Genomic DNA, 12351 nt, shown 5'->3' on the forward strand with positions numbered 1-12351 from the left:
TAGCTTTTCATTCCTTTTAGCTTTTCATTATTATGTATTATATATTTTCCATGCTTTTTAATTGTACCCCACCCTCCTTATGCTGGTCTATGACCATAATAAAGATTTGATTTGATTTGACTAAGTATACATTCTGAGGCATGCATGTAAGGCAGACACAATACATCAGAAACTCCATGGCATGATTTCCTGCATTTTTGAAGTGGGATATAAATGAAAAGTGTAGTGTTATGCTAAAATGAACTAAGATGTTTTTGAAAAATGCCCCATCAAGTGGGGGGGTGGGGATGAGAAAATTCCAGCCTCATACAGTTTGCATCACCACTCCACTTAAGGAACCATTCACTGTATAGCGAAAAAGAATGTTAAGTGTAGCACCCAGTCATCAAAAGCATTTCTACCCAGTACAGAAGGAGACATCTTTAAAAAAAAAACTATTGATTTATTAATACTCATTCCCAATTCCCTCTGACATACACACACAAACACGATACAATAATAAACTAAAAGATGAGAAAGAGCCAGAAAAAAACCATGACAACACCAAAATCAGTCTGAGACTCGGTTGTAATTGGCTGGAAATGGAATGCAAAGAGAAGAACCAAAAGACAGACTATGAGTGCCTTATCTAACAGTAAGTATATATTTTTAGAACTCAAGAAGGTAAATTGTTCTAACTAAGTCTAGAGTGATCCAGAAAAAAAGAGAAGAAAGGACACATAGAGATTATTATATAGGAATACTGAGCAATTTAAGCATTTCTCCAATAAAGTGAGGGAGTCATTGAAAGTACTTCCATTACTCCATGACTACTGTGACTCTTGTTGACATTAAGAGTGGTAGCATTTCATGATTTTACCCTTTAGGGCTCTAGATATGTCAATTTCAAAGGCCGTGTGTTTATCAGCAGGGTAATATAATACGTCTTAATAATGTATGCAAAATATGAACTGATTTCCAGGGAGCTTCCTGTCCTGTTCAGACTATGAGGCGGCCAGGCAGGTTTATTATCAAACCACTCTTTATTAAATAACTATTTAGAATAAATAAGTCCTTATGGTCAAGAGGGAGACTGGTTCCGATCAAGACCAACCGAGTAACAACGGAGAAAAAGACAAAGTTGCAGGAGGGACTGTAGTAAAACAGTGAAGCAGGATTCACTGATGGGAGCTGGGAAACTGGAAGAAGCTAGGGCACTTGGCACTACTGGAACTGGAAACAATCATCCATGATCTGGAACACCACTCAAACTAGGCTGGCGCCAGGAAGCTGGGCAAGACCAAACTGGAACCACTTGACGAGGCTTGGCTCTAAAGACAGGACTGGCCTGGACTGGACTAGATGGCTCAGGCTGCACTGGATACTCAGGGCTGGAGACTCGGACCTAGGCTGATAACTTGAAGCGAGACTAGACTCAGCTGGATTCCAGGCTGGGCTGGATACTGGGCACATGACTAGGCTGGACTGGAGGCTCTGGACTAGGCGAAGGGCTTGAAACATGACTGGACTGGACCACAGGTCCTACACAAAGTTGAAAACCCGATTCATGGCAAGATAGGTCTGAAGTTCCAGAACAACGCTGGGCAACCAGGACGCGGCTAGGCTGGACTGGAGATCTAAGGCAAGGCTGAAGGTCGAAAGCACAATGATGCTGACCTGGAGGCTCTGGACAAGGCTGGGAGCTGGAAGCACAGCAAGGCTGAACTGGAGATCCTGGGCAAGGCTGAGGACTTGAAGCACAATGAAGCTGTACTGGAGACTCTGGACACAGCTGGAAACCCAAAGCAAGGCTGGAAGCGCGGATAGAACGCGCAGAATGGCGATGAAAAGGTCTGAAGCTGGATGCGAGGCTGAGGTCACAGGATTCGGCAGCGAGAAGATCCTCTGTGGCAGTGGTTGCAGGATCCAAGTCCTCTCTGATGGGAAACACTGGTGCTGATTCCCCTCCGGCTACAGATGAGGTTTCCGATGTGGGTAAGGACTCTTCTGCTGGAACTGCAAGCTTGAAGGATTGGTTGTCTCTGGCTGCTTGCTCTTCACACGTCTGCCTTTTATGCCAATCCTTTGCGCATCTATTCCCTTCTGCAGCTAATCGGGCTGCCTTCTCCTTCATGCGCTTTTCTGCACGTTGTTCGCGAGCAGTGACTGGAGGATTCAAATCCTCCTCCAAAGACTGGCCAATCAGTGTCTGCAACTTTTCCTGCGCTGCTAAATCATTTCTGGATTTTGCTTTCCTGGTTTCTGTCTAAGTTGCTGTTTCCCCTTCTGACTCAGAAGGAGTTTCGTTTTCTGAGTCAGAGGGTGGCTGGAACCTCACACTTCCCTGAACAAAATCAACACAAGTGAGTGCTTGTGTAGATTTGAATCCAAACTACCCAAACCCCTTTGTTCGTAGTGGATCTTCTAGGCCGTACTCAGACAGACTGCCTGTTTTTCCTCATCCAGAATCTAACAGCCTCTGGGAACTAAGATCTTCTGCCCAGTCTGGGGTGGAGATAACTCACATACTGATGATATATCACCTCATACCAACAGATGACTTCTCCCAGTGGCTTCATGTAGGTGATAACTGAGGGGGGGAGGGAGGGAGAATGGCCAAACCCTATGACACTCTACAGCTGAGGTCCCAAGAACTCAACCTCTTCCTCCACATCATCAACTGAAACTAGCCTCTAAGGAAAACCATTGCAAGACACTCATAACTGTAGGGCTGGCTTTAGGCTAAGACCGAGTAGGCACCGGCCTTGGTTGCCAAAACTTAGGGGATGCTAATGCTGTCCCTTCTTCCGAATCATTCTAAAAATGCAAATATTTGCATCACTGGGAAGTGGCGTCAATGTGACCTAGGGGCACTATATACTCTGGAGCCAGTCCACAGTGGGAGAAAGAAGGCAGCGAAGGTCAGCTGGGGGTGGCAGGGGGCAGCAGGGGTAGGTGGCAGCAGTGGAATGCAGGGCAGCCAAAAAGGGCAGAGATGGGGAAGATGAGTGGGTGGGGGGAGTTGAACTGGAGGCAAGCAAGGCAGTGTAGGAGAAGCGTGGGGACCTCGCCTACCAACAGCATAGCCCTCACCTAACGGCCACAACTAGGACTATCAGAACTGCCATTGCTAAGTGGTGAAGTCATGTGATGTTTTGCCTAATGACTGCTTCACTTAGTGATAGAAATTCTAGTCCCAGTTAGGGTCGTTAAGCAAGGACTACCTGTATGTAAAATAAAAATTACATAGTGCTACTGGAGCTTTATTAACTTCTGGAGTTTCTCAAGCTTGGTAGAAGCTTAAATTGATATAGTAGAAGCAAATCCAAAAATTATGGGGATTTTGTTAAAATATGTTTTTGCTTATAGATGAGCAATAGCACCTCTTACCACTAAAATGACTAGAATAAAAATTGAATCAACCACTTCCTCATGGGGAAAAAAATTGTCAGAAAACATGAAAAAAACCTAGAATCAGTTCAGTGTATCTTCATATTAAAATAATAAGTTATCAGTAAATTCCTACATGTCTATTATTTCCAATTCCTGGAACTACAGTGGAACATTTCCAGTTCTGTTCCTGTATTTTACAAAGCAATATTGTAGTAGACATGCAAGTTTTAATTAAGAAACAAGATTTATCAAGGAGATCAAATGTTTGGTTTATTTTACTTTTCTAGTAACACTGAAAATTACCTTTCCTGTAGAAGGAGTTGAAAGTGGAGATTGTATGAAAGGTTCCAAAATGGCTGAATTAGTGAGAGATGCCAGAAAATCCACCTTAAAAAGTAAGAAGCACTCAGTAAAGGAGGAAAAAAAAAAGGAGCAGTAGGAAAACTGGTATAGGCAAATTCTGGCAAACAAGGTGGACTGCTAAAATGTATACATACCATATGACTCACGTAATCAGAAGCGACACACATGCAAGCAAAAGTTCTTGCCCTCAGCACAACTTCAACTATACTATAATGTTCAGATCCTAGAGGTTAGAAAGTATACAAGCAAAACTTGTATAAATTTAACTGAAATAAATCCATGCAGGCAAAAGACACAGCTTTCAAAAGCCAAGCACAATCTTCCATTATAACAAAGTCACACAGAAAATGCTTCCCAATCTCCCTACAAACATTAGTGCCTGCTTCAATATTGGTGGGGCAGATACCAAACTCTGGTTGTTAGCATCTACCAGTGGCAGATTTACTACAACCTTAATTTGCACATAGCTTGATTCCCTCAATTGGGAGAAGCCATACAGAAACATTTTCTCTTTGATCTCAGATTTCCAAGTGGAGGTAAAATTTCAACAAGTATTAAGAGCAGAAGCATTCATACAGGGACTGGGGGTGGGGTGTCAAATGACAAAAGCAGCACACACAAAAATGGCAGAACTTGCACTGTGACAGCACAACACTGCTTTCACCGTTTTGATTACACCACTAGATCCTGCAGACACCTCTGAGTAATGAGTGGAATGAAAGTAATCTCAGCCATAAATTGAAATTATTAATCCATGTCCTGGCCCTGACCTTTAAAAATGCACTTCTATATTGAAGGGCTACATGGAGGACACAGCAGGCCAACTGAATTAAAATTGACTGGAAAGGCTCATGAAGCCTGGTCCAAGTTCTATGTCATCGTCAACTTAAGCTAGGAGTTTACTAGAGAAAGCTTAACTGTAGATGGAATGGAATGAACAGAACTAACATTATAATATTTATATAAAGGTGTCAAATGGAAATAATGCTGAACTATATCTTCACATTATGAGAATGAACTACTACAGTGAGCGTTTGGCTCTTACATCTGCCTTCTGCTATGGCTATAAAGAACCTGAAAGTGTTCGCTTCTGTTTTAGATTAATCCCATGTAATGGTCTGTTGAAACAAATCAACTTCAAATCCTAGTTTCTGAAAATAGCTTAACTTGTTCAGCATTTGGAAACTCTACTGTACTCCAGTGAATGGTGAAAAGGGAAGAATCAGATATGGGTTTTGATGACAATTGTGCAGCATTCTGAATGAATGTGATGAAGGTGACAGGAATGGATAGGTAGGTAAGAAACAAGAGAGTACAGAAAATGATTGAACCATTCAGAGACTCAGCAATTAAAGCAAATGAAAACTATCTGCTCAGAAGAAGTTCTGTTTCAAATACATGGTTTAAGCATACGTCTATTTATACAGACCTATGGCCAAAAAATAAATACGGATTTAAAAGGATGGCTTATTTTATACTTTATGAGATAACTTGTGATGGATACAAGGATGATGAGAATTTCTGAATGGAGGACAGATCATGTCTTTGATAATGTCAAGAGTGGATCTTGGGAAAAATGGTCATGGAAAAAAAGGAAAGAAATGACAAAACAGGATTAAAAGCAGAATGGCTACAGGAAGAGAATAGACTTATACTTAAGTCCTGTACGAAAAAATATTAAAAATATTCTCCCAAAAGGAAGAACTGAAAGTGGATATAAAGAAAAAAATGTGAAAACTGTAACAGAGTGAAAAGAATAATGGTACAATGTGCTACAAATGTGTATGTAATTACACTAGTGAGGAGTATGAAAAAGGATGTTTGACAGAATGAAGTGAAAGAAGCTGTGGATGAGAAAAATAATATAAAAGAATTATTGCTGCAAAAATTAAGGATAAGTAGAAGATAGCATATGTGTACTGAGTTACACATATAGTTGCAAAGAATGTAGTCAAAGAGAGGAAGGAATAGTTAATATTAAGAGGCAGAGAAAATGTAGAAGGATGTTGATGGAATTTTTTTAAAAAAAATTCAAAGTGATAAAAAGGGCTAAACAAGAAACCTCCAGAAGAGTCAATGGAATTAAGAATAGGATCATATTTTAGGCCTAAGCACTCTCACTCTTGCAGGCAAATTGCAACATACACCATAGTTTTTATACATGAACATATTTAAAATAGATTAAAAAGAAAAACAGCTTACCAATAAAATAATTTTCTTGTCTAGTAAATTGACAAAATGGTATCCTGTTGTGAACAGTTTAAGTAGAGTGCTGCAACAATTACCTACTTACAGAGTCATACAATAGGTCTCAATACATTTGTCATCCCCCCTATGTCTGCAGAGACAACTGACAGGATGTAAAGAAGAAATAGGTGCTCTATAAGTATCTCTCTTAATCTAATTCTCCTTTCTTTCAGTGTCTTGCAAGTTATCTGAGTAGTAAGTGAGAGGAAGGAGAGAAATTGGAATTAAGCTGACCCTTATCAGGTTTCTCTGCATGCAGGAACTACATATGAATGCCATGGGCTTCAACAGTTTAGCACACTAAATCAATAGAAACAAAATGCTCATCTAAAATATTTTTAAATTATTTATTGAATATCAAGAAGGCAAATTCTATATTCCCAAACAAAGCAAGAACTTCAGCCATTTTATACAGGATACATATTACTTTGTATCCTTTGCTAGCCTGTAGCCTGTTTCAGCTGAAAAACTTGGTGCAAACAATGACAAATGTGTGTGTCTGTACACACACACAAAAATAGATCAGAATGAAGTAGAACTGTATATAATGTAACATTAGACACCACTGTCATAAACCTACCTAGAATCAGAACTATACATCCTGTTTTAACTATGAAAAGACAAAGCAGAGTTACTGCGAAATTATGTGCAACATGACCAAACACAGTTTACAAATCATGGCCTTATGTGGCAATAAACAACTAAATCAGACTTATATATGTAAAGAAGGCATTCACCAAGCAAGAATGCCTTCTTTCAGCTTTATTTGTAATCAGCATAATCTTAAATAAGGATAATATCAAAGGAATAATAAAAATAATCTATTTCTGAACTTAATTTTTTTTCCTTCCAAAGTAATGTGTAATTAAATCCTGTGGCATCTATTAATTAAATTCTTAAGCATTCCAATTCATATTAAGTATGAATCTCCCATCCACACTGGGAGACTATTGTGCCTTTTTTTTTTTGTGTGCCTTTGAGTCAGTATTAACTCCTGGTGACCGCTTGGACTATTCCCTGCACTTCCCTTGGCAAGATTTTCAGAAGTGGTTTGCCACTGCCTCCTACCTAGGGATGAGAGAGAGTGACTGGCCCAAGGTCACCCAGCTGGCTTTGCGTCTCAGGCGTCGGCTTCCTTAGTTGAACTGCAAAACTGACACGGAATCAGAATGTGTTGTGGAATGCGAATGTGTTGTGAAAGATAAAATATTCAAAGATCACCTGAGAAATACTATAAAGCCATGTAATTAAAGAGGATCATGCATCTGTAATAATAAATTTTACTACTAAGCTACAGCCAGACTTCACTGGGATTAGTAACAGGGATATGATTAAAAGAAAAAAAGAAATGCACACAACAATTTAAATCACACTGAATTACTTCTACAAACCCAAAGGGAATTTTCATTTACTTGTTTCTTTTCATTGCTTCCTAACAGCTCTATGACAGTATCAAAAATAATTTGCATTATAACATAAAAATTCATGACAGCCATCTCACTAAGCACACTATAAGTAGCTCTTAACATTAGATATAAGAGGAAACCTCTCTTCACTGTCTGTGTAAGATTTTTAGGAATACAAGGTATAGTATTTCATCCTTCTTCACCGACCTTCAAATAAACCTAGCCTATTTCCCATGTGGTAGCAAATTGCTAAGAAAATTTCATAGCTGCACAGTGATTTGAATAAATCTTATTCCCACCTGTACCAATAAAATGGTTGCTGATTAAGCTTTTGCCTGCTATAAAATCAAAAACAGAAAACAAATTGAGCTATTAAGTGATTCTGTATTACTGTACTGCTGTATTTAATCACTTTTTTTTGCTTCTGCTGTTTGCAAGAGCAAAGAGATTTATATTTACAAATGCAAAAAAAAAGCAAATGAGGCTGTTTTCATAGACAAAAGTACAGTTTATAATTTTATAGGGTTTTTAATCTTTGCAGTGAAATTTAGAGGTTTCAAAAACACTTTTCAATTATTAATGAAATCCACCACCATATGTACCTAACTCAATATTTCTTTTTAGCGCTAAGACCTTTGAACACCAATCCTTGAAAAGAAGAAAAATAATCATTCAACTCCTGACCTACGGACTACAAAGATTTAAATATTGTGAAATAAAACCTGTACAGATCCAAATCTACATTGCAATCTGCAGTAAAGGGAAATGTGAAAGCTGATGAAAAGCTTTTATAATGACTAGCCAAATACCCTAAATATTCTCTGACTTCTGCTGTGTGAACCTTTTGAACATGCATAGTTTCTGTCTGCCACTAAAATTAAAAGGCATCACAGGCAAGAACAGGAATCTGGAGACTTTGAAAGGCATAGGTACGAACTATTGGAACTTGGAAAAATTAGTGATCCAGAGAGACAAGCTTATGTAGGTCATCATCTTAAGTGCTTTTTAACAAAACATAATCTCTCAAACTCATGAACAATTCCTTAAAATACAGCAAACAAAACAAGGAAAAGAGTTAGAAGGTAGTATCAGGGAAAGAAAAATGGGAAGGAAATGAACAAAAAAGAGCACATAGCTTGAGGAGTGTGTTTGTGTATGTGTGTGCATTTACTTGAAATAACCAGCTCTCTCTCTCTCTGAGGGGACTCACTAGTTGAGCTTATGCAAGGTTTTGCAACATTCTAAAATTTCCACTTACTGTAATTCATATATTCTTTATGAGGTGGCCACAGCTAGTCTGGTCCTTAACATTATACCCATACCATAGGTCTGTCCTCCCTTCAAAATCCACAAATTTATATGTTTCAGATATCCAGGCTTTTGTGGACGTGGGGCTTGACTTATATAAAGAAACTTGTGGGCCTTAATGAGTCATGTATTGAAGAATTAAATAGGCAACACCAAAATGGCCAGAAAGCTTTTTCTAAAGAAAGCAAGAAGTACATGGACTTCAGGGATAGGTGGAATGCAGGCTAAGAAAGAACAGAATATAGCAGAAAGAACTAACCCAGTGGTGGGCTGACAAAACTGCAATTTGTAATTTAGATACAGCATGCCTATATCACAATTAGGTAATTTGTTATAACCTTTTGCAAAACCTAACAAGCCACTTTTAAGCTTCTGCTGAGGAAGCTTTAATTAAATACACTGATATACAACCAAATCAATTACTACTGACTGAATCATTCTGAGATCAGATTTTGAAAAAGAGGAAGAAACTACTACCTGCATGATAATAAAATGCATTAACTATGCATTAGCAACTAAACCAGTGAAAAACTTTAATTTAACCTTTGGAGGCACAGAGAAACTAATACAAAATGTCAGAGTATTTATGAAAAGCTATCTAATTCATGTAAATCAGAGACAGGCAGATGCTTCATATTATGGGAAGGCACACTTAATTTTTCATCATGCATGTAGGATTTTTTTTTCTGTTCTATGGGATTAAAATTCAAATTTCTTTATTCATGGTCTTGTGAGGTTGTATTTTTAATTCATTGTAAAACAGTTTCAAGTCTATTTTAGGGCTTAAATTATTTTCCATCTTTAAATTGTGAGAAATCTCTTTTTTTCATTAGTAATGCTGCTGAATTTAAGTATGCTGGTCAGAATTCTAGAGAGACTGCAAAAACATGGTCAAAGAAACATATAGCCATAGTGTTACAGGTTCATCCAGTTACAATCACTTCCAATTGCATGCAGTGGAAACAAAATAATAAAAGAAATGAGCTTCCCAACCATTAGGTGCCCATTCACACACACAAAAAATAAAATAAAGTTAAAAGGGAAAGCAAAAATATCAATTCTTTTCATGATTTGGGGCTGTTCATAAGTGAAGGTGTATTAGCAGTGCAGATCAAACATATATTGACTGCTCAGAATCCCTCTTTGGGGGGAGATGGGCGGCAGTACAAATTTGAGAAATAAATAAATAAATAAATCTTTCACATTAGGAAAGAAAATTCTATGCTTGCCTTGATGACTCACTTCAAGAGGCTTCATCAAGCTTCTTTCATCATACACAATTCACCATGCTTCTACCACTCAAGAATACTATTAAAAATGCCTACTTGGCTATTGTTTTTCACAGCTTGTGAATTCATCTGTGAAGCATTTGAGGAGAAGCAGTCAAAAAAGGCTTGATCAGCTACCAGAATTCCATCTCTGGTGCTTTCATGTATAATCTGAAAAACAGAAGATTGCTGAAAAAAACGTTTCTAAAATCAAATATAACAATTTCTATTGAAGATCTAGTTTTGAACTTCAGACAACACAAAAATTCAGGACTATACCTTCCTAATTTAGAACAAGTATCTAATGTAATGACTTAATCAAACTTAAAAAAAACCTTTACCATTTTATTTTAAAAAGATAGTTATAGTACATGCCCTGAGTGCAACCTGAATACATAGGACACAGGAATGCAAGAAGGACACAGACCCATAAAAAGTAGGAAAAGCATGCAGAACATGGCTTCTGGGTTTTTTTTAATCCAGCAGTACCCATAGAGAATGTATTTGCTTCTGTGTAAAGCAGGGTTTCTCAACCAGAGTACCATAGAACCCCAGGGTTCTGTGAGAGGTCACTAGTGGTTCCCTTGGAGATCATGGTTTATTTAAAAAATTATTTCAAATTCAGACAACTTCACATTAAAGAGGTAAGTTTCATGCTTTATTTTTAGTTTAAGAACATTGTAAATGCATATATACAGGCCTACCCATGAAACAAATATAATAATTTTGTAACTTCTGGCCTATATTTGAACCTGAATGTGCAGGGGTTCCCCGAGGCCTGAAAAATATTTCAAGGGTTCCTCCAGGGTCAAAAGGTTGAGAAAAGCTGTTGTAAAGTAATGTGCTGCATCTGTCCACATGAGTGTCTGTTTCTTCTTTCCTTTTCTGTTGCATCTGTGTGTGCACATGTTCATTGGTAAAGCCCAGGGTGAATTGTATACATTCCACTGTGGGTCATATGACTGGAGTGGCTTAGAATGGAAGAGTCATCTGAATCACTGCACAACTACCTCTCTCGTGATGCACTGAGAATTTTTTTTCCCTGGAACTTTTCTCTGCAGCCCCTGGCCTGATCTGGCCCATTTTTGCACTCAATTTTCTTTTGCCAGCTCTTCCCGTACGCCAAATTGGTCCTGTTGCGTTCCATTTTTGGAGAGTTATCATGCTGATAAACAGAGTACTGATCCCCTTCACCTAATCTCTTTCCAACATTCCATTGGGAAAAAACAACAAAGCAGGACAAGCATGCAGAATGTGTTTTCTGGATTTTCCCCAACCCCTTAATAATAGCTGCTGTCTGGGTCACGTGACCAGGACAGAAGGGCACTTAAAATGGAGAAGTTGGCAACATTCCAAGCGGCTGTCCAATTGCTTCTCCTGCATGGATGCACTGAGGACATTTTTATGGATTTTCTTTCTCTCCAGCCTGATCCAGCCTAACTTCAAATGTTAACTTTGTTTTGCTGGCTTCTCTACCCATACCAAATTTGGTTGGTTTTTCTGTTCAGTTTTTGGAAATTAATCATGCTGATGGGTAGACAGACAGTTGCAAATGTCTTTGTATACTTTATTTCCATTATTACATTTACCTGGAAAGAATAAAAAATGACGTAAACCAGATTCTTCGACCAAAAGTCTAGCTTTTGAGACCCATATACAGAAAAGAGTTCTACTAAACCCATGGATTCATTTTTTTAGTGCGTGCAAAATACTGTGTATGATACTGTCAATAAAGCTACTTACATATTACATAGCAGTTACATCGTATATATTGACAAATATTGTTTTATTATAATATCTTACTTCAACATAATCTGTAGGAACTAATCCTCTTTCTCCTTGGCTGTTTTTGCCTTCCAACCAGCCTCCACCTACATCCTAAAATGATGAAAAAAAATGGGATGTTAGCAATTAAACTATAAAGCTACGAAATTATACATTCAGTTCTCAGAAACAAACTCAGTATTTTACATATTCTGTTATATCTTTGATAGCCCATTTTAGTTTCTTCTTTCCTGAAAAGCACATATTTTTCTCAGTTTTTTTTTCTTAGAATCATCACAGAAATAAAATCAGGTTAATTTTATGGGCTAATTAATTGACAAACAATATTTTCATAGTTAATTCTGACCAGAATATTAGTATTACAAGAAAAAAGTACAAAACAATAACCTTTGCAGGTACTACTTTTATTATGCAATTGCCTGCAGAATTTTATAGGAAATCCACGAACTGTCATCTTTCATTTGTGACATTCCTTGTTTTCCTCCCATTTTCTCTTTATTTTTCTTAATATGAATAATCCAGTGAGGGAGAAAATTATGGAATACTTCAGATTTTTATTATAGCCTTAATACTTGCTTGGTAATAATTTCCACCAATTTCAA

At 37.8% G+C, this 12351-nt stretch overlaps 1 protein-coding gene across 5 annotated transcripts in view; it reads right to left on the bottom strand.

The window, feature by feature from the left end:
- The window catches only part of SNX9 (sorting nexin 9), a 53699-nt gene that overhangs the window by 24138 nt on the left and 17210 nt on the right, over nt 1-12351 (bottom strand). For 2 of the 5 annotated variants that reach the window (XM_063308129.1, XM_063308121.1), the window contains exons 3-5: nt 11768-11842; nt 10022-10135; nt 3676-3759 (exon numbers count right to left, since the gene is read on the bottom strand). In XM_063308129.1, the coding sequence (XP_063164199.1) occupies nt 3676-3759; nt 10022-10135; nt 11768-11842 (273 nt within the window). Of the gene's footprint in view, nt 1-3675; nt 3760-3869; nt 3918-10021; nt 10136-11767; nt 11843-12351 lie in introns of those variants that run through there. The other 3 variants (XM_063308137.1, XM_063308156.1, XM_063308147.1) reach the window with 3 other exon arrangements.

This window comes from Candoia aspera, chromosome 1 (genome assembly GCF_035149785.1).
Source record: "Candoia aspera isolate rCanAsp1 chromosome 1, rCanAsp1.hap2, whole genome shotgun sequence".
Classification (NCBI taxonomy): Eukaryota; Metazoa; Chordata; class Lepidosauria; order Squamata; family Boidae; genus Candoia; species Candoia aspera.